At 38.0% G+C, this 20,605-nt stretch overlaps 1 protein-coding gene across 1 annotated transcript in view; it reads right to left on the reverse strand.

Moving 5' to 3' along the window:
- Positions 1–392: 392 nt before the first annotated feature.
- LOC131694996 (uncharacterized) overlaps positions 393–20,605 on the reverse strand; it is a gene marked incomplete at its 3' end in the record, with an annotated part of 33,947 nt that continues 13,734 nt past the window's right edge. Inside the window, exon 3 of the mRNA XM_058983533.1 lies at positions 393–425. Coding sequence (XP_058839516.1) covers positions 393–425 — 33 coding nt within the window. The remainder of the gene's footprint in view (positions 426–20,605) is intronic.

Raw genomic sequence — 20,605 nt, forward strand, 5'->3', positions numbered from 1 at the left:
TTGAATAATTTTCATAATTTTCAAGAAAAAATCGTAAAATAATGATTGTTTTCATATTGTTGTCCTAAAAGCGCATAGTATTTTTAACAATAACAATATTTTTAACAAGACATATCGGCCTAAAAATGACAGCGTGCAAATTTTTTTAGCACGAATGTCCTGAAAAATAGTTATTTTGCTATAAGCCAAGATTTTGAGGGTATACAACCTTTTTCATACAATATTTTGTGTTCAATTTGATGAGATCTACAACCTATAGGACTAGGTCATCTGAAAATTACAAAATCACTGAACCACCGTGTTATAGACATTTCCAGAATACACTAATCTGAACGTATTGCGTTGGATCCATCATTCAATTCTGCTAAAAGCAGTCAGCTAGAACTACTTACATCATCTGCTGCCAATATATTCTGTTCACTCACCTGAAAAGAAAAAGAAAACCCACACGTTAGATTTGCGATGAATTAACATTTCTCAAAATTCAACAACACATATCCATCAATACGAAAGAAGCACCGCCAGCCACGAACCCATCAATCGTTGCTAATAAATTTAATTTTAATTTCGTGAAAGCCATTCACGCGATTAAAGTACCTTCACTTGTTTTCGCAGCACCCGACTGACTATCGCGGTTCGAGTACACGGGTGGTCGCGTTGTTTCGTAAACTGAAGAACCTCTCCAGTTTGGGTTTAAAAAAAAGATACCCCTCCGCTAAGTAGCCGGCCGCGGAATTTCGTTTCAATAAACACACGCACACTAATTACTGGTATGGAAGTGTCTGGAGAGTTGAGTACAAATAAAATTATTTACTATTTATTTGTCTACGCGATTATCCGCTGAAAACACATAAAACATTTAGCGATAGACGGAAATTTATTTAGAAGGATGGGAATATCCAAATAGTGTAAGTCGTAAATCACGATTTGGGGGTAGGGGAATTGTGGGAAAAACCGACACTGTGGGTAAAACCGACACCCCACAACATTTCCTAGAAATCAAATTTTTATTCATTTCATAATGATACATTATTATTAGTACGTTTATTTAGAGCATTTGAAGAAAAATTGGATTTACGTTAGTACGCCGAATGTAATAAAAATAAACAAAACATACAACAGCAGCGTTCATACTCGTCTGGATGTTAAATTTCGTTGGTAGATTTTAAGGTTTTAACCGAACAAAAGCTTTTCAAATCACCACATTTTTCAGTACCTGTTATTATCGGCCTGTCCTATGATCAACTAGGTGCATTGAAGACGAGTTTGAGAAATTCAATATTTTTAATCGCTTTTATAAAAAAATGTGCGCTGTTGGGGTAAAACCGACACCCTATGGTTAGGGTAAAACCGACACGCTGTTAAGATGGTTGTGTATATTTGCGATTCATTTCAAAATACTGGGGTTCTTTGTGACACTTCAATTAGCCTATTAGAACACTATAGTATCAACAGAAATGCACAGAAATACTTTTATTGTGTTTATTTCTTGTAAGTCTCTTTAAAAATCAAAAATTGGATTTTTTGCTTATCTGATTCTATCGAAGCTGTTGCTATTTCTGCAAAAAGCTCATCAAACCGAATTTCTAGTGTTCTCTTGGTTTGTCATAGACGAACTTTATCACAATGAGACAGTGATCTTATGTATACCCCAATAGATCGTTGATGATCAGAGTCCGAAAAATCAAATCTGAAAAAGATAGTTTTACTAAGAAGTGTGTGTGTCACTTATAAGTGAATGAGTCCAATTAGCAGAACGTAGAACGCTTGCAAATCTTCTCTTACGAAATAATATGAAACTGGAGGTTGCAACGATGTGCGCAAGGATTATTTGGAAATACTCATCAATAAATAATCCTATAGCATAAAATACTCTTATTTATAGTACTACGCTTTCGAGCTTTCTTCCTTTCACTGATGAAGCAATAAAAAGCACATATTTGCATCATACATACTCACACTTTATTATTCACGCATATATCTCATGTTTAATAAAGATAAAGATTTTAGTAAAGTGGAGAGAAATTATATTAAAGGGGTGTCGATCTTACCCCTATAGGGTGTCGGTTTTACCCGCAGTGCCTACAAAAAGTCACTTTGTTTTCCAAGTTTTACAACCAATAATTTTTAATGAAATTAATTTTTTGAAGCGCTGAAAAAATTAAGTCTTGTTAAGAATTTTCTGAAGAAGAATTCTGCATAAAAACTATAATTTTATTGGTTTGGTGGCAACTTAGAAAAATTGTTAAGCTTAAGGTGTCGGTTTTAACCACAATTCCCCTAACAATCTTTCACGAAACAGGTAAAAAGTTGCCGAAAACAAATAAGCCAACTTCATCGGGTTAAATGATGTATTTGTACCTATATAGGAGGTCAATTTAACAGCAGGGGTGCTTGTATCGCCTCGGTTCGCGATTCCCACACCCAACTGATACCGCTAATTCTTATCTACATCCAAACTGCAACTCGATCCTAATTTCAATCTTGTTTTTTACCTTCTAGTTACCAAAAGCATAAGAACCATCGACCACGACGATCTGAAGCGACACATGGAACATTTTAACGCTTCATCGAAGGGTAATAATTGCATAAGATCAACGGAGTCTAATCAAAGCGAAAGTTTTGGTGTATAAACTAGCCACAAACAAGAAATAAGACGGAGAGGGCATAGCGCAATTGTAGATTTACTAAAACTGACAGATTTAACTCTACGCCAAAACATACATGCGAAAAATCATCTGGCTGAAAATTTAGTAACGGTCAGTTTATCGGACTTGCTCCAGTGAAGGGTGCATAGCTTACCACACGAAGATCGCGTTTCCATCTACATAAAAATATTACTTGACAAGGTAATGAAAAACTGTGAGTATGTTCATAAGCGGAAGTGAACTGAACAAAGCACCAAAAAAACGAACAGAAACCATGGTTATACTAGACACTGGAGCAAACATATGTTTTACATCTCGACCTCTGAACCAGGTAAACCGGTGTTGTAGAAAACCAAACCATAAAGTAGGGGGGACCCTATCTTCGCTTTGTTTTCGTTTGGCGGTTTATTTAATACCTAGCTAACAGAAAAATACAGGTTGAAATTCCCATCAGCAGAATGTACATAAATGGTACGGAAATGATGGCCAATGTTGAAAAAGGATTCGTTTCTCGTCTAACTTCTGACGGGGTAACATAAATCGAAGGGGTGACAAATGAGTCTAGCAATGTTTCAATGTTCACTTTATTGGTTGTCAGGTGACTTTTTGTAATTAACCCTGTGCTAGAAAAATGAGTACGCGTTTTTTCTACTGTTTCAGTCGAAATATCAGTGGGCTACGGATTCATTTCAGTAAGATCAGCGTATCAAGGTTATTTTCAAATAGCCAAAAAGACCAGAGTAATAGTAACTACAAATTGGAAGAAAATTGTTAGTAACTACAAATTGGAAGAAATTTATTAGGATCAAGCTATTAGAACTGTGTAAATAAGTTCAAGAGTTCGATGAATCGAGCACGAAGCATCCGTCGACTGAGCGGAAAAACCAACGGGGCGAGACTTTACTATTTAACCATTTAAGTTTTTAGGAGATATTTTTCTGACCCGGATATTATCATCATCATTATCACGTAAGTCCATGATGAAGCAACTGTGAGGTTTTTAACCCATTCATGACCATGTTGTTTGTGGACAAAAACGTTTTTAAATAGCTATAACTTTTGTTTGAGGCAAGATTTCATCACAAAAACAAGTAAGGCTAATAAATGTAACTATTGCCTTTCATTTGAGTATTAACAGTTGCAAGGATCCGCTCCTGAACTGAAGTTATTGCAATTAGTCTGATTTGATTCCGATGTAGCAGTGCTGCCAGGAACAGTTTATGTTGATGACGGAAAATGAATTTTTCATAAATCTTCGTTATGTTGCAAAATTTTTGAAAACTAATAAAACTTATCAATTTAGACTGTCTTTGGCTACGTTTTCCACACAATTGGACTATTGTAAATATTCTAGAAGAATTGCATTGAGCATTAGAAGGTAAAAATTGAGCAGCTTCTACCACTGCAAGGGAAGCACCTATCTTTATGAAAAAAGGTTTTTCGTCTTTCTTGATTCCGTTTTCATGGAAAAATAGTTTTGAAACCCTACATGGACTAGAAAAAAATTGGACATGAAAGGGTTAAGGCTCTTTTTGGAACATAACTTTAACTAGGTGCTCTATCGACATTCGAGTTACATGTGCATCCAACTGTAATCTGCCGCATTTTATCAGCCTTCCGATGCGTCGCCGCAGAGTATTGTCGCACAGAATTCTCTCAAAGTCCGTCTTCTTTAGCGACTACGACCGTTTTAAGCAGCAGGTTTTTAAAAAAAATCTTTTGTTTAAGACAAGTTTGTAGATTGCACCAATAGTTTCAATGCTTGGTTCAAGTAATCACTAGCTTCGACAGTAAGTTGTCCGAGCTATGGACCTATCAGCGCAGCAGTTTATAAATTTGCCGGACCGGTTTTTGGAAGATCTAATTGTTGCCCGCACATGATCGCGAAGATTTTTGCTTGAAATACAGTACGCTATGTAGTTAATAGCGAGTGAAATCCTTCCAATCTCATTCCACTGCAACAGATACCAGCACCAGGTCCAGGTGTAACAGGCCACTTGCGTTTGTTGCTTGCTCTCCGTATAACCAGACAACCACACCTTTCGAGAAGGAACTTTTAAATGGAATGTTTGTTGCGTTGCGTTGCGTTGTGACGATGATTTTGGCGACACTGACTTCATCATGTTTGACGACTGATTATCTAATAAGAGTTGCTTAGGATGTGGTAAGTAGGAATTCATACTAATCCGACCCATATTAAAACCTCAACATGCCGGCCGCCCCCGTCGCCATCATTCACGGGGAAGGATAAAGGATAAGATAGACGGGAAGTGTTGACGCTCCAGCTTCTTAACGAAAGCTAGACGATTCATAAGGCTCTTCCATAGGTATCGCGGAGTTAGTGGTTTGGAACGGTATAAGGTCTAGGATTAGGTCCAAGCAAGCGATGCGACCTGTAAAGCATAGGTAATTAGTTAGTAGTTGAATTAGTTTTCGAGTACACGATCACTCGAAAAAGAAAGGATCATGTTTCGTTTTTGGTTCTTTTTAAACTCTGGGTAGCCGGCTACCGAGAGTATCCTGTTTTCTAAACTCAAGCAATTTGAACTCCACACACCCAACCGTGGGAGTATTGCCTAGAAAAGCTAATCTTTTCTGCATAATGGGCTGGAGCACTATTTATTGTGGCAATATTTAGACAAATTTCTCTATTCCTTCTCTACGATATATTTATTGGGATGAAAACTATCGAGTGACAGCACGTTATACAGACAAAGAGTTATGATAGCACGAGAAAGTATTTTTTTATTGTCCTTATAAGATTGTTTGTGAAATACACGTATACGAACGATAATAACAAACATTGAAGGGAAATACAAAGGATTGTTAACCTGATACACGAACTTGTTAGAAATGACCGAACTTGAAATTAGATTAATAAAAACAGACGCAACGAATTTTCAGTGCGTATTCACCCGTGATCATCGATACTAGTCAGATTAAAGTCTTATTTGGGCTGATTTCCAAACAACTATTGATTTTGACGGTAGTGTTTTCTTGACTAGATCTGTTCGCACCCCCTCATTCTGCTACTATCTGCAGAAGGCTGATAGAGCACCCAGTCGTCGCTGGTCTAAGGAATAGGAAACTGACCATAGTCGTGTACGACTGGTAGTAAGAGCAACAGAATTCTTGTCCCAGCCGATTGTATACAACGGTACTTTCCAGAATTCGTTCGCCATCGAGAGTATTTTAAACACTCTCAAAAATTTAATCATGCGTTTCGCATGACACATCGGAATTATGGTTGTTTGATGGTTTTTTACCACAGGTGGTCCGTAGTGTAGTGTTAGCCGGTTCAACAACCACTACCGACACTAAACATCTTATCTAGGCTGCTCGGAGAAGGTTAGCTTACATACCCGACCGAGTATGTGAAATCGCGTGATGATAGTTCCGCTCATTGCACACCAGCAATCAATAAATTAATAAATTCTTCTTGGGACATGATGATTGAATAGTTAATCGTCGAAAAATTCGATGGTCGGTAAAGCAGTTCAAGAACAATAAGCAAATCCACCATTTCTAAAATCAGAAAATATTGGATTTGGTATGTACCCCAGAAAAGTAACAGAGCTTCCGTGCCAGCAGGATTACTCGTTACTTGCATCAGAGGGTACACTCGCGTATGCTGATAAAGAACCATTCATAAATTACGTGACGCGTTTAGGGGGAGGGGGTACGACAAATTGTGACATGTTGTGACGCCTGAGGGCGGGGGAATATGCTGGAACGTTACGTAACATGTATTACTAAAGAAAAAAACTTTTTCCAGGAATATGTTACGTAATAGGGGAGTCGAAATTGAGCAATTTTTGCGTTACGTAATTTATGAATGACCCCTACAGCTGCACTTTATTGTGCGAACTATCGATGAATGCTCAAAACTTCTCTAAATGTTAAACTTTCGAGTATACCATCCCTAGTTTTCTTCTCAAGCCCTACTTTCGTCGCACTACCTTTGGGTGCCACGAACAGATAACAACAATGACTAGTACCTTTGAGAAAATTCATGAGTTCAGAAAGTCGTTTTCCTGTTGCATCACACAGATTTCAGCTATAAAAATGTCAGATGAAAAAAAAATCGAGGGTTGTCCTACTGGAGCTGTAGAGCTGGGTTCTCGGAAGGGCTCCCCGCCAGAATCACTCACTATAATTGCAGACGAGACTGGAAATGTCACCCACTAATACACGGCTTAAAGCCAATTGCAGCGGGCCGTGATTCTGATTGAGATATTGAGTGTACGGTTCAGATGTGCGGGCGTAGGGACTTTACGATAGCGTGGGACTGAGCGTTTATTTTTACGCGCTTGAGACCGCGGTAATCAGATTATAAGTGTTATAGCACCCACTAAATCAAGTGTAAGTAAGTTATCGTGCACGATCGCATAAGCGTTTATACGTCGCGCGCACATTTGTATGTTGTGTGTGCTAGCGTGTAGATATCTTCGCGTATATAAATTCAATTTCATAATCGTGTGTGCATTCGTATATTCTCGTGTGTTCTTGGATGAAAGTGCGGACCGTGAATCTGATACTGAATTTTCAGTGTATGGTTCAGATGCTAGAAGAGAGTGAGTTCTTCCATATTACTAGAGTTCCCGGTCATAGAACGTGTTGTCTGGTGTACATAAGCGTAATTTTTCTGATTGGTCTAACTGAAGACAAGGACCTAGGCTGCTAGGCCCGAGAGTAGGGACTTCCGGTAGTAATCGATTCATGATCGCGCGAACACGGGCGTTAGTAGGTTTACTTTCGAAACCGAGAGTTTGTAAATTTATAAGTGCTAAAACGTTCACTTAGTCACCGGAGTGTTTTCATCCTTACGAGATCGCGGGCGTAGTTGTGCGTGAATAAGGCTCAAGCGTTTGTATGTTAATGTGTTTGGCGCGTCTGCTAGCGTGTATGCAACTTCACGTGCATAAATTCGATTTTATAACCGTGTGGTCATTCGCATATTCGCTTGAGTTCTTCAATAATCACGCGGACCGTGAATCTGGTGATTAATTTTCAGTGTACGGTTCAGATATCAAAAGAGAGTTTCCCCGTACCACTACAGTTCCCGGTTATGTCGCAATTGTAACGTGTTGTCCATTTAATACGATCGACATTTTTTTATTGGTCCACAGGGCAGGAAAAGTTCGCAAAATGAATTGATTGCTGTTCGAAGCTTCACGAAGCACCCTCTCAAGCATACCACATGCAATCGATGAGTTTCACACAATCGCTGCGAACATTTAGGGGTAAAACTTATCTCTGCTTCGACGAAGCGAGCTTCGCATCTAGTTCGCTTTTTACAATGTTCGAAAAAGTTCATATTAACCATAGAAGCACACATCGTCGAACACGAGGTAAGCTCTTGGCTCGTGGCTTTTGCGTTTTTGGAACATTGCACAGAGTTTCGAAGCGATATTCGGTAAACACATATAAAGCGAATGCCAAGTTTATTTGAGAATCGCGAACATCGAAGTTTTATATCGCTTCAAGCATCAGCATCATGAGGCCACCGCGAACATGTTCGCTACGTGACTATCTGTCTTAAAATCATAAACTGTAAATCTTATTTTGAGTATAAATAAAATGGATTATTTTAAGATTATAATTTAGGGATTAGGTGCGTTGCATACCTTACCAATTTATGAGCCACGAATTTGAATGAGAGTAGTGCGTAGTGGTAGTGAAATTCAAATTCTTTTTTTTCGGAATACAATTATGTTTACTAGCAACTTTGATTGCAAACTCGTCTTTTCTGCTTCAATCGGAGTATATTTTCCCTGCCAAGGAGTTTAGGTGAAGATGTATAAAGTATGTTTAAGGGGGTAAGGGCTTCAGCGTGAAATTTTTTTTTTTTTTGTGGAATGACTTTTTTGGATGAAATGATACATTATAATGTACAAAAGTTTTGATAAATTCGCTTCGCCCAAATTTCTAAAAAATCGCAAATAGCGTTTTTTTTTCACGGTAAAACTATTACCCCTCTCTTAATAATCTACCTATCTAAAACAAATTCTTCCTAAAAAGAACAATTTTCGGATAGAATCTCACTGCTGACGTCTGAGTTCAGTTAGACGGCGAACTTCAGTTATTTGCATCCACTGAGGGGTAGTTAGGCGTAGTCCGTTGGCCTTTGTTTTCAGCTTGTTGCGGTTTCTAACGTTCTTGCGCAACATTCCTAAATCGGCTAGTCATATTCACTCAATAATATGCGATGATTTGTGTGTTAAACGTTATTTTTAATTTTACCAAATGAATTTATTAACAAATACCTACATACTTGAATCCATTATTATTGTCATTAATTGAATTATAATGTCGCATTCCAGGCATCTGTACCAAACCAAGCGGAAAGCTTCCAAATGATTTTTATAATATTGTTTTATAAGTTTATTGGTTGAATACCTAATCACACTTTCGTTCCACTTTTATGAAATTTATTTCCTGACTAGTTCATGTGTTTTGTGATAAATAATGAGAAGGATATTCCAACTTGTTTGTATTGTATTTGTTAATTTATAACTGATGGAGAAACGCAAAGAACTTACAAACAATGTTCTAGTGATTTTTTTTGTTGGAAATCCAAAAAAAAAATCTAAAAAGGACAAAATTTGGTTTATCTTCTCCATGATGTAATCTTCCCTTATTTGACTTTCACTAATAAAAAATAAAAGAAAGAAATATTTAGGGCCCCTTGTATTTTTTTTTATTTCTTGAAAATGCATTTTTAATGTTTATGTTTCAACTAAGAAAGATTAATGCTACTAATTTAAAAAAGTTTTGCTGCATGTTCGATGGTTTTTGTACTTTTTTACATCTATCTATCTATCTATCTATCTATCTATCTATCTATCTATCTATCTATCTATCTATCTATCTATCTATCTATCTATCTATCTATCTATCTATCTATCTATCTATCTATCTATCTATCTATCTATCTATCTATCTATCTATCTATCTATCTATCTATCTATCTATCTATCTATCTATCTATCTATCTATTTATCTATCTATCTATCTATCTATCTATCTATCTATCTATCTATCTATCTATCTATCTATCTATCTATCTATCTATCTATCTATCTATCTATCTATCTATCTATCTATCTATCTATCTATCTATCTATCTATCTATCTATCTATCTATCTATCGATCTATCTATCGATCTATCTATATCTATATTATTATCTATCTATCTATCTATCTATATAAAAGTCAAAGTTTGTATGTATATGATTTATAGGCTCCCAAACGGCTTAACCGATTGCCGTAAAAATTTGCACACAGTAGGTATTTGGTATGGGGCGTGTTTGTGTGCTATTAGTTGGAGATTATCTGCCCGCCAGATGGCGATTCGGAACAAATTGTGTTTTCCTCCTATTGCACTGAAAGTCGCAGCAACGCGCGGTGGGTAATAGCTAGTTTCCTATAAAGGACATGTCTGGAATTCACTCAACCTTTCAGTATGTTTTGCGAGACCCGGAGAGCGGAATCTTATACATCAACCGACTCAACTCGACGATTGGGGACAATGTATGTGTGTGTATGTATGTAACAAATATTTAACATTTAATACGAACGAAGGATTTTTATTATTTTCCAATATCTCGAAAGAAGACCAAAAACATGCAATCAATTATTTACGCCACCAGGGTTATTTTAGGCCAATAGCATCTACGGACAATTTAATGGATGCAATATAATTTTTCTTTTGATATTGTATTTTTTCTCAGATAAATCTCCCTATAAGTGATGTGTTTTCATTGACATATTTAGATCAACGATGAAAAAATCGTTCATTTTAGTAATCATCTAGTATATATAAAAGTTCAACTCATTGTTTGATAATTTTACAGATCACTCTTGTTTAGCGTTAGCAACGAATAAAAATCATAAGATGTAATGCAAAAAAGATCAGAAGGCATCATTTCTTCTCGGGAAAAAGATTTTGTTTATAGAAACCGATGATTTTGTGTTAATCTTCTTAGGAGATCGTACTATTGTGTAGTTGGGCAATTGCTTTTTTCCTCCATTCTCAGTGCTGCGGAAAACAGCCTTTATCAACCTTTTGTAAAGAGATTCGATTGATTTTTAGTTGAACGATTTTTTGCATCCTTGATTGAGATGATGCTTTCATTGAATTCGTAGCTCTTACTTTTGCGAACAAGTTTGCTGAAGACACCAAGTATCTATGTTGAATACTTTGAAAGTTGTAGCTTGTTGTTTGTGGATGACCCATCGGCGCTTATTTATTGTTCAATATAGTAATGATCCGTTCAAACAAACTAGTTGAATTTCATTTCTATAAAACGGAAAAGGATGAAATCAGAATTTCATTCACTATTACAGCTAGAAACAACCACCGAATAATTCCAAGTTGTCTGAATGTACCTTGATTACTTATCAGTGCACAAATCTTCATTTACCTTATGACAGCAAATTTACTAACACATAACCATCAAATCGATCTGGAACACATCTCGGAAAATTAGAAGCGAAATAAATAACTCCAAGTAGAATGAAAGTCGTTCTAAACTCGAACTTTTTCGAATACTGTCTTTCCATTATTATTCGCTTTTTGTCCCATTCCATATTTTGATATATTATTTTGAAGACCCATATTTTAGTTCAATAATAAAATCAATCAAGATCAATTTCGATTTTTTTTTTAAATTTTACAGTGGTGTAACCCCTTAAGAGAGTGTACTAAATTAATAGGAAACTTAAATTTAGAAAGTTATAACCCTCGCTCCACAATGCAGTTTGCGACAGAATTTCTCAACTGAAAATTATTAAATGAAATGAATGAAAACAAACATTAAACTACAGCATTTTGTACGCATGCACTTCAGAGGTCCAAGAGTTACAATTTCTGTTCTAGTTCTCGGATCGCCAACACATTTTTTTCCATTTTTGGCCCAGTTCTTAAGGGAAATCCAGTTTTTAACTTTTTGCATACATATTGCATTGAATGAAGAACTTAGATAATGTATTCATAAAGTATTAGTAATAATTCAATTGTCCGTTCATTTTAAAAGGCCATTTTCTATAACTTTACAACTGATTTAATTTCACTTTCAAAATTTCTCGAAACATCACGTTCTAAAAGTTCTCAACCGATATAATATTCGAAAACAGTTATAAAAAATGTCTCATCACACTGGTAGATGGATTCAAAGCGTTTTTTAAATAATTGCACGAAAAAAACATGCGCCCTTCTAAAACATACTTCTGAATAAAAATGGTTTTACTGTTAGTCGAAAACAAGATTTACAAAACGACCAGCACTGCCAAATATGAATCGGGAATTGTCGAGTTTATTGACATTCCCTATTTATTTCTAGGATTCATCATACACATCATGACGTTATTTATTTAACTGATAATCGATTTTTTCCTTTGAATGGATATCGATATCTTTATCCTCAAGAAACCGACATAACTGGTAGGTAACTATAGGAACATGACTAAGATAAGCGACCCACTCAATACGTCGTGTACATTGTGTTTAACTTCATTTTCTAGCCCTAATTTATTTCATTTGAAAATTTATCCCCGCCCTGTCACGAAATCTTTATTTTATCCCTACTGGTAATATATCAGTAGGGTATCTTAAATAAACTTGTTACGTCACTGTTCAGTTAAACCCAGCATCCATAAGCTACACATTGTCACAATTATTTTTCACCTATTCCACCCTTAATACAAGGCCTCTGTCTAGAATATACTTTTTTGCATAACTAGTAGGTATGTATTTGAATAAAGAAAACTAATATCGTCCGGCGAACATGTTAGCGATGGCCCTCGCGATGCTAAATTGGTATAATCTTTCGGTATTCGTGATTCTGAAATACTTCGAAGTAATCTTTTTTTCTGTGTTCGCGAACATCGTTTCGAAGCTCCATGTAAATGTTTCAAACATATCGATCACACGAACCAAGAGCTTAGCTCGTGTTCGTCGAAAACTACGCAAAAGCTTTTACATATCTTTCCGAACATCAATGAAATGAACAAGAAGCTTCATTTGTCCTCGCCGAAGAGCATGCAAAAGTATCGCCCAAATGTCCGCAATTACGATGGTAAGCGATTGTGATGCGAAGCTTGTGTATACGAACCAGTAACGCAAAGCTTCGCGCTTTGAAAGTATTCGAACATAGGTTCGGTTCGAATATTTCCTGCCCTGTTGTTCCAACCGAAGGCATGTGTCTAAGCTGCTAGGACCGTGAGTATAGATGTCCGGACGTGACCAATTCATGGTCCTGCGAACAGTGGGTTAATGCTTGAGACTTGCAAATTTATTAGCGCTAGAACGTTCACATAATTACTGGGGCGTTTTAATGTTTGCGAGATAGCATGTGTGGATGAGGACAATTGTATGTTCACGTTTGTAACCAAGTTGGTGTTTTTTCTAAAGGTTTATTTGACACAACTGAATGCGTTGGCACAACTGAGCCGTGGGTCCTTTGAGTTTTTACAATAAGTAAAAATAAAAAATACTAAGAATGTTAGTGTGTCAGACCTTGTTGATACAGTTTACTGCCGCGTGTTGAGATCCTTTTCTTTGGGGGTGAAACATTAGTTGCGTTATAGTCGTAGATTGGGGGTCATTCAGTCGGCATTCTCTTACGTCACCATCGGTACTACTTTCTTGCTATTCACGGTCAGAGGTTCTTATTTGTTTCTTGTTCTTATTGTTATAAATCCGTCTTCATCGGCATTCGTTTCTTTATTGGCGATGCTAGCTGTTGGTTTGGGAGCGGTTGTCGTGGTCACAGTCCCTTCATTATTAATTCGATCGTTGTTTTTGGTTTGTCTGTAAATGTCGGTGGATGCTCGTTAGAGTTGGCTGTAATAGATGAGGTTTGACTAGTTCCTTCGGCGCATGTTTTTTCCGGAGTTGGCTGCCTGTTTACAGAATTGGCATGCAGGGGTCTGCCCGGGATATGTGATCAGCGTTGTTTGCTTATAAGTTACGCAATCCTTCGGTGATTCACATTCGAGAGTCATCATTGTAAGAAGGTATTGGTTCAGTCACTCTCGTCCTCACAATACGCCTTTGGGAATAGCGGTGAAAAAATTTTCCCAAGTGTTTTTCGTAATAGTTTCCACTTCTCCGTATTACGACATAATTCGTTTGATGTAATCTTCTTTAGCGCACGCCTCCAAATCATGGATACGACCGTCCACCATGTCGTTTTCCATATAAATGGGGATCTTGATTTTTTTTATTTCGGTTATAGAGGTTTTAATCTAAAAGTTATTCGCTTCTTCGGGTTAGAAAAATCTTTTATGAAAAATTTCTAACCCTATGTGCGCGGTCGGGACTCGAACCCAGGTGCGCTGCGTACAAGGCAATCGATTTACCAACTACGCTACGACCGCCCCTCCCCCGATCTTCATTCTGATGTTACTAAATTCAACCTCATGTTGCATGTTGTTCTTTGCAATGAAGTTTTCTGCCTGTGCTAAACTTCTAAACCAGCGGTTTTCAACCGGGAGTGAATTCACCCCAGGGGTAAATTAGACTATTGTAGGGGGTGAATCATGCGGGATAAATTTTAACTTATTCTAAAATTCCTGTTTACGTTTACGTTTACTGAGACTGTCCAGGAACAGGTTTCCAATTGGAAAGATATGGTTTTCATCCAATTGCATATCATTTGATTCTGACAGGGTGGGTAATGATGGTATGTAATTTTCAGAAAGGGGTACATCATGAGGATCTATATTCGGAAAGGGGTACATTGAATGAAAAAGGTTGAAAACACTGTTCTAAACGTAATCAAAACAGTTTTTGACGTGGTGTTGCTGAATATACGTAGCTTCCGCGAGGTTTAACTTCATTTTAACTTTGACTAGCTGGACAGCTAAAAACGTTATATCACATACTTGCTTTCTTTTTGCTGGTCGAAATAGGTAAAATATCACCTATTTCTACTCACGAGTGTGAAAATTTCAAAATTTGTTTGTAATAAGAGAGATTGTGGATGTACAAGAGAGAATATGCAATTGATCCTGTTAGTGAGTGTTAGTATGAATCTATTTTAAGATATTGTGCTTTTTGTGTCGTCTAGTTTTGATGACATGCTTCTTAAAAGGACAACAAAATTTACAACACATTATTTTTCATTCCACCAAGTTGTAGTTATTCTGATTGGTACATTCATACTGGTGCCTATCGCTAAATGGCATCATCGTAATCACATGGAGATTAGGGACGCAAAACGAAATGTTAATACCCCAGTGGTCTTATTGGTATGTGGGATGCGATATGTACCTTATCGTATATCGTTCGCCGTCAACAATGAAGATGGGGGGATTGTCAATGATGGATATTGGATACCGTGTTGTTGATGTTTTAATATGGGTTGGTTGGATTAATATGGGTTGGTTGGATAATCATCTAGGAAATTTGATAAGCCAGTATGCCGTCTGTCAAATTTATCGTAACAACGCAACTACATTTAGTAACAATTAACCAATTGTGCACATAATAATCTAGTTGAATCGAGTATAAAAACGACGCTTCTCATTCAACCTTACTGACAACCACCGGATGTCAGGTTTACATCGACCCCGCTCATACCATATGTGCTGTGCACCACATTTTGTGGGCACCAACTAAGTCACAACGTAAACAACTAGTAGAGTTCACCGCCATCGAAGAATTTTCAATATCAAGTGCAACACCACTCGTGTGCATCGAAGCATGTTCCGGACCCTGAACAGCACCACACACTTCGTATTACAAATTGTAACTTCATCTTTACGCTTTAACGGTGCTGCTATGGCTTGTTTGGTAGGTTACTGCACGTACATCGAGGCCGTTGAGATACCACTACCATTATCAACCCACATGGAATCTGAAATGTCTTTTTGATTAGAAATAAGTGATAAATAAGGAAATGCACTGTACGCTACGGAAGAAAAACAGAACAATTTCATGCCGCTATTTATCATTGAATTACTTCGTCGGGCACCGGCAGCTACAAGTGGCAGAAGCAAATCATTTATAAATGCACTTCTACATTTTAATGGCAAGTCAACGCGAATGCAGCACCATAGAAAGCGGTGCCGTTTTCGTAGCATCGGATACGAACGCACACTGAAGCTTCAAGAAAATCAAAACTGTCTACCGCCGGCATACTTGAGCAACATAGTTGTAGCAACCGTGCGACTTGATAGGGCAGTTTACCAATGAGAAGTATACCATTTGTTTCAAAGCGGTACATCCTAGCTGTGGGTGATTCAATTTAGAAAAAGAGAGAGGAAACCAGATAAACTGAACAGTTCAACAGTTTGCACCGTCGGATTACTATTTATTTACCACTAGTCAGTATCACGTTGTATGTCTCCGGATAGATGTTATAAAGAATTGGGATGATGGCCTTTTTGTCCCTATTAGATAAGACGCCGAACTATTTCATGCAACCGGTGTAATACATAGACATTGGTTTACTTCATTCATAAGGAACAGTATGATAATATAATTGTCCATGATATACACGAATTCAAGTGAAATGAAAACTCGAGTCCATGGCGCCGATTTTCGCACTACCGTTTGCGTCAATATGTTGAACAAGGATGGCATACGCTCTTTCAATCAATGGCTTCGAATGGATAGGGTGATAATAGGAATAGAGTGAAAATGAGCTCAACACACTATACATACAGGATTGTTTATTACTTGAATATAATCCATAAAAAATGATCTGTCGTTTTATTTGAGGGAAAACAATAATTTATTACATTTGTACACAATCAAAGCAAGTATAATTTTCCCGTTAGTAAATATTCCACATAAGCACATAGCATAAATCTACTGCTCCACAGAGAATGCAAATGTTACAGCAGTTTTCCTCGCTCGGTTTCGAATAACTGTTGTAACTGGAAAAGGTAACTAAAAGTTGAATTATGAAGCTCTGTCTCACTTTTCAATACCAAGAAGATACCGCAATAAAACCGCTGCATTCATTGTAAAAATCACTCGACAGCGACACGTGCTGCACATGAAAGTACCATTTGCTTCGCTTGAAGTAAAATTGATAACCGGTTGTAGATTTGCGATTCGAAGAGGTGTAACGTCTAATTAGCGCTCATTATAAAGCTAGGTGTAGACACACTAGTTGATAGTTAAACTAATGCTCGGGATGGCTCGGTAGGTGCTTATTATAGCAGATTTCCCATGTTCAGCGATAGACTACTACACACTGGATTCAGATCAATTTTCCGTGGATATTAAACCCCATTAACACATTAATCGCATTGACGTATGTATACACATGTCTAAATTATGGTTGAATGGTCGTCTAGCTAGATAAAACAACGTGGGATAATACTGCCGCCAGGGTGTGTCAGCACGTTGACAAAAAAGTGATGGACAAGATTAATATTTCATCTAAATATGAAGTTAAATATTCCAGGATTTGACACCAGATTAAGGACATCGTGAAGGATTTTTAAGAGGTCGTCGATTGATTTTTTATCCCTATATAATTATGGAGAATGTATAACAAACGATTTTTGGGCACAATTTGGACATCAGTAAACTGTTGCCAAGACCGCGCTAAACAGCCCAACACGAAGATGTTGACCAGATAACGTTATGTGATAAAGGACGCAACAAATGTCAAAGCAGATTTCAAAAAAATCACAAGAATACTACACCGGATTTTTTTACTTAGATTGTCCTCGATTGTCCTTAAAGTCATTCGACTCTTTTTTCGGATTGGAAAGATCTTTTAAGAAAAATTTCTAACCCTATGTGCAGGGTTTGGCATCGACTCCTGGTGAGCTGCATACAAGGCAATCGATTTAGCAACTGCGCTACGCCCGCCCGCACACACCGGAAATCATTTTTTTTTATTGCAAACGATCGTTTAAAAGGAAAAAAATCTCAATAAAATATCAAAATGAATAGCAATACACTTTATTTGGCAAGCCATCTGCACACGTAGAAAAAACACCATCAACAACGATATACACAAAACGGAATGTCGCCAACAACGTCCTTTGTTATTTTTGGAGCTGCACGTCAATCATAGTCGATTTAGTTTCAGCGTGCGGGAATGGTATGAGGCCTCAAGGGCACGAAGCCACCGAGTTGCCCTGAACTGTGTCCAAAATAAATCTATTGAGCAACAATGAAGCGAAAAGTCAGAAAGAGTAAGGAGAAACTAAAGAGCACAAATTACATTATTAGAAAGTGTATCATAATTCAAACAAGCTACTAGATACACTCTACTGGTTGACGTAAAGCGAATGTGTCGAGAATTTTACCAAACAGTCTCCAATGATGATACAATGATTTAGCACTTTTCAAATAGCCTAGTAGAAGTTTTGAATCTCATTGAATGCAACACAAAACAATGTTTGAAAAATATTGTACACCCTCAAAATCTCGATTTATAGCAAAAAGAAACATTTCTTTAGAGCTAAACCTTCTTAACTTTTAAGCCGATATAAAATTGTTTTTTTTTAATTGTCCTGCTAGAGCTGTACAGCTAGGTTCTCGGAAGAGCTCCTCGTCAGAATCACTCATTACAATTGCAGACGAGACGGGAAATGTCACCCACTAAAACACTGGTTAAGGCCAGTTGCAGCGAGCCGTGATTCTTAATGTGATATTCATTGTACGGTACGGATAAAGGGCGAACACGAAATTATTGCGACACATTCAACAGGGCATAACTTTTTTACGATTGGGTAAAAATCAACCAAATTTTGCACACTTTCTCATTGATGTGTATTGTTTACATGCTGTCAAACTCGAAGTCGTGTTTTTCGATTCAACGAAAATGGAGGTGAACCAACGCGAGTCGAGAGAACAAATTCTTTCCAAACACCTGGAATTTCCTGACCTGTCGCACCGGCAGTTGGGAAAAATGTTGAACATTCACCATTCAACCGTCTCCAGAGTGTTGAAGCGGTTCCAAGAGCGGTTGACGTTGGACCACGGCAAAGGAGCTGGAAGAAAACCGGGACCGGAGAACAAAAAGACGGAGGGAAGGTGAAGCGGATGATTAAAGCAAATCCCAACGTCTCAAGCCGTGATTTGGCTAAAAAGATCGGCATGTCGCAGAACTACGTCCAGAATGCAAAGAAGAGAGCTGGACCACATACATATAAGGTACAGAACTTCCCAAACCGCGATGAGCGGCAACAATCGACGGCTAAAACTCGGGCATGGAAACTCTACGAGAAGATGCTGACAAAATATGGCTGCTGTGTGATGGACGACGAAACGTATATAAAAGTGGATTTTAAGCAAATTCCGGGGTTGGAGTTTTTCACCGGCAAGAGCGAGTTCCATGTCAAATTTAAGAAGAAGAAAATGTCGAAGTTCGCCTCCAAATATCTCATTTGGCAGGCCATCTGCTCTTGCGGACTGAAGAGTGAACCTTTCGTGACAAAGGGCACAGTAAATGGCGAGATCTACAAATCTGAGTGCCTCGAGAAGCGCCTTTTGCCGTCTTGCAGCAGCACGACAAAGCTCCGCTATTTTGGCCAGATTTGGCATCATGCCACTATTCTAAAAGTGTGCTAGAGTGGTATGAGGCCAATTCTGTCCATTTTGTTCCAAAGGACATGAATCCGCCAAACTGTCTGGAGCTGCGCCCGGTGGAGCAGTACTGGGCAATGATGAAGCGGGAACTTCGGAAGAGCAAGAAGATAGTCAAAGACGAGAAGGACATGTTAAGAAAATGAAAAAAACTGAGAAACTAGTACCGGATGACACTGTAAAGACTTTGATGGAGGGCGTCAAGCGAAAATGCGTTCAATTTTACACTCAAGGCTCCATCGATTAACTTTTCTTTTGATTTTTGAAGTAAATATATGTATAAAACTACCCTAAAATTTTGGATTGATTTTAAACATTATAAGAAAATTGGCAGGACATTTTCGGTGTCGCAATAATTTCGTGTTCGCCCTTTATGTGCGGGTATGGGGACTTCACGATCGCGTGTATCATTGCGATGTTCTCGAACGTTTGTGCGTATGCGTTGCGTTTGTATGTCGCGTGTGCTAACGTGTATGTAACTTCGTGTGTATCAACTCTGTTTTATAACCGTGTGCCTTTCGCTTATTCTCATGTGTTGATGGATGATCGCGCGCGGATTGTGAATCTGATACCTTATTTTCGGTATACGGTTCAGCTGCTAGAAGAGAGTGAGTTCTTCCATATTACTAGAGTTCCAGGTCATGTTGCCTTGCGGATATGAGCTTTATTTTTTATTGGTCCAACTGAATGTATGGGCCTACGTTGCTAGAACGAACGGTTAATATTTCCAGACGTGGCCGATTCATGATCGCGCGAACACGGACGTTTGAGGGTTTCCGTTTGAGACCACGTTTGTAACTTCGTAAGTACTGAAACGGTCACCTTATTACCGATGTGTTATCCTGCTTGCGAAATCGCAGGTGCAGGTGTGCGTGGTTAATCGCGAACATCGCATGTGACTTCGAGTGAATAAATTCGATTTTGTAACCGTGTGGCCATTCAAACATTTGCATGCGTTCTTGGATGGTCACGCAGATCGTCATTCTGATATTTAGTTTTCGGTGTACGGTTCACATTCTGACAGGTAGTGAGTTACCCACTACTCACTAGAGTTCCCGGTCATGTCGCCATGGAACATGTTGTCCAGTGGATATGAGAGCTTTCGTTTTTTATATCATGTCTGCGAGAACGCGATTTTCATGTCGCCATGGAACCTGTTGTTTAGTGGATATTAGCGTCATGGTTTTGTTTGGCCCACCTGAATGCATTGGATTTATGCTAGTAGGGGGGACTTCTGGACGAAACCGATTCATGATCGCGCTAACACTGGGTATTTGGAGATTCACTCCTGAGGCCGCGTTTGTGAATTTATAAGTGTTAAATTATTTACTTAGTCACCGGGGTGTTATCCTGTTTGCGAGATCGGGGGCTCAGGTGTGCGTGGATGATCGCGAA

Source organism: Topomyia yanbarensis, unplaced genomic scaffold, assembly GCF_030247195.1.
Source record: "Topomyia yanbarensis strain Yona2022 unplaced genomic scaffold, ASM3024719v1 HiC_scaffold_226, whole genome shotgun sequence".
Taxonomy (NCBI): Eukaryota; Metazoa; Arthropoda; class Insecta; order Diptera; family Culicidae; genus Topomyia; species Topomyia yanbarensis.